This window comes from Penaeus japonicus, unplaced genomic scaffold (assembly GCF_977035675.1).
Source record: "Penaeus japonicus unplaced genomic scaffold, GWHDUDI00000001_assembly GWHDUDI00000032, whole genome shotgun sequence".
In the NCBI taxonomy this organism is placed as follows: domain Eukaryota; kingdom Metazoa; phylum Arthropoda; class Malacostraca; order Decapoda; family Penaeidae; genus Penaeus; species Penaeus japonicus.
The window spans coordinates 26849398-26851897 of NW_028234434.1; the positions used below are offsets into that span (position 1 = coordinate 26849398).

The 2500-nt window shown below is 42.8% G+C and overlaps 1 protein-coding gene across 2 annotated transcripts in view; it reads right to left on the reverse strand.

Moving 5' to 3' along the window:
- The window catches only part of Atf6 (bZIP_ATF6 domain-containing protein ATf6), a 46407-nt gene extending 44117 nt beyond the window's left edge, over positions 1 to 2290 (reverse strand). For both annotated transcript variants that reach the window (XM_043035384.2, XM_086556526.1), the window contains exon 1: positions 2065 to 2290. In XM_043035384.2, coding sequence (XP_042891318.1) covers positions 2065 to 2179 — 115 coding nt within the window. In that variant the 5' untranslated portion in view covers positions 2180 to 2290. The remainder of the gene's footprint in view (positions 1 to 2064) is intronic.
- Positions 2291 to 2500: the final 210 nt, after the last annotated feature.

Consider the following 2500-nt stretch of genomic DNA (forward strand, 5'->3'; position numbering starts at 1 on the left):
CTTTTTTTTCATACTGCTGAGTGAAGTACTTGGAAAAATGATGAAGATAAGGGCGTAAATCGAAAAGGCCAAATAAAGTGACAGTGATGATGATGGTGGAGATAATGGTGATGATGATGATGGTGGTGGTGATGATGATAATGGTAGTGATAATGATGATGATGATAATGGTGATGATGGTGGTGGTGATGATGATAATGGTAGTGATAATGATGATGATGATAATGGTAGTGGTGGTGAAGATGATGATGATGATAATGGTAGTGGTGATGATGATGCTGATAATGGTAGTGGTGATGATGATGATAATGGTGGTGATGATGATGATGGCTGCATTACAATTAACTTAATCAATAAATATAAGCAACCAACACAGAACAAAATATGAAAAATAAATAAACGGGTCGAATATCCAAAATACCAAAGGTAAGATTCAAACCTTATTAAGTTAATCAACCTTTGAACGCGTAGCTTTGCACACATAAGCAGTTGAACTTTTCAGGTGATTAACCACATCAATAAATGACTTGGTTATAAAGAGAAAGAAGAAATAAATATATCTTTAATTCAATACACATTTATGCAGAAAAAATATGTGGTAGAACAATTGATCAGATATAGAATAATCGTAAAAAAAGAAAAAAAAAGAAGAAAAAAAAAATTCTCTCTTCCCCCCCTCACATCACCTCTCATTCACCCCCCTCCCCTTCCCCCTCCCTTTATCTCTCCCCTATCTCGTTCCTTAATTCGGATGAGTACTCACGCCTTCCCTTTCGTACTTGCAAGGTTGTGTATCCAACGGTTAATAAATTGCAAAACGAATTCTGTCATAGACTTGGCGCCGTGGCGTCTGGAAATAACACCTGCAGTCTTTGAATACACCTGTGGCGTGATATTTCTCTTACACCTGTACCGATCTATAATTTCTGAAGGTGACTTTCCCCCCCCCCCCCACGACTTACATGTTCAAATAATGAATATAGGAAATGCAAAAGGGTGATACGGAAGATTGCACCTACACGTGTTTCAAAAATGTCAACGATATAAAAAACAAAACATGTGTATATCAGAGTAAATGTAATAAGAGTAAAAGTAAATGTAATAATAGCTAAGTCACTCTGATATCATTACCTTCAAATGAACTCGAGTGTATGGGAAACACAGACCTTTTCATTCCACGTGATAAAAAAAGAAGTTTCGAAATCATACAGAATAAAACACCCATTCAAATTTTCCTTTTTATTTTCTTGTTCCTAAGATAACAAGCCTTCAAGAACTGGGTATGGAATGTTCTTAGTTATTACCATAGGACAACTAACCCAGTAAAATACTTTCCTCACCCTTAAAAAAGAGTATATAATAGGCCTATTCATTCGCCTGTAGCCTTTAGCATACCCTGGGCATTACGGTAGGCCTAACTCCCCCAAATACCCCTTCCTCTCAAGAAAATTTCCGTCATAATTGCATGATTGCATGACCATTCAAACCACAAAAAATATTTACAATAACCGTTGCAATGCCATGACAACCGAAAGCAACACCACCAACACCAACTGTCATCCACGCTCGGCTTGCGAACACACACACATACACACACACACACACAAACACACGCGAGAGAGTAACCAACACACCACATAACCCTCCCCTATTTAACCCCCCGCCCCCCATCCCCCCACGCCACATACCCCCAACCACCAACCACACCGAGACACAACCACCACAACCACAATCCCAACCACAACCCCCATAGACTAAAAAGAAATAGGCATCACGGGTAAATAAACCTTCGAAATAATCCCTCGGTGTCAACCCCGAGATAGCAGACGCCCACCTCGCCCTTAAACACACGTCAACATAAGACTCTCCTTCCACGCCGGTACAACAACCTTATTTCCTCTTATTTTAAAGCTTTTAAAAGCCTCCTAACTCTTCAAACGCGTAGGGACATTCCCCGGAGAGCGAATGCCACCGGGATCGCGTGCAATCCTGCAATGCCCGCCTGTCAAACGAGCATTTTAATGCAATCAATACGGGAAGAAAGAGAGACACAGAGAGACTTACCGGACGGGATACAGTGATTCCCGAAGAGTTCTTCCCTCATCAGGGTCGTCTCCATGTCCGTCACCATCTCCATCGTCATGTCAAAGTCACAATCGGGCTCATTCTTCACGTACATCGTGAAAGATGCCTCCTACAGCCTGCCTTCTCGGGGCGAAGTGAGGGAAGCGAATAGGAGCGGCGATGAACATCCGCTTCCAGATGGTTCTGCCATACGACTGCGGCGGCCGAGGCGGTGGCGCCATCTGTGGCCGACGCCGGGAACTACGCCGGGGACACGAGGAGAACGGGAAGGGGGGACTCAAGGATTTTTGGGATGGCGGGTCAGGGGGATTTTGTGTGTGTGTGTGGTTTGGAGTTCGTGTATCGTGTATCGTGTGGTGTTTTGGGTGTTTTGGATGGTGGTTGTGTGTGTGTGTGTTGTGTTGTGGTTAAGTTT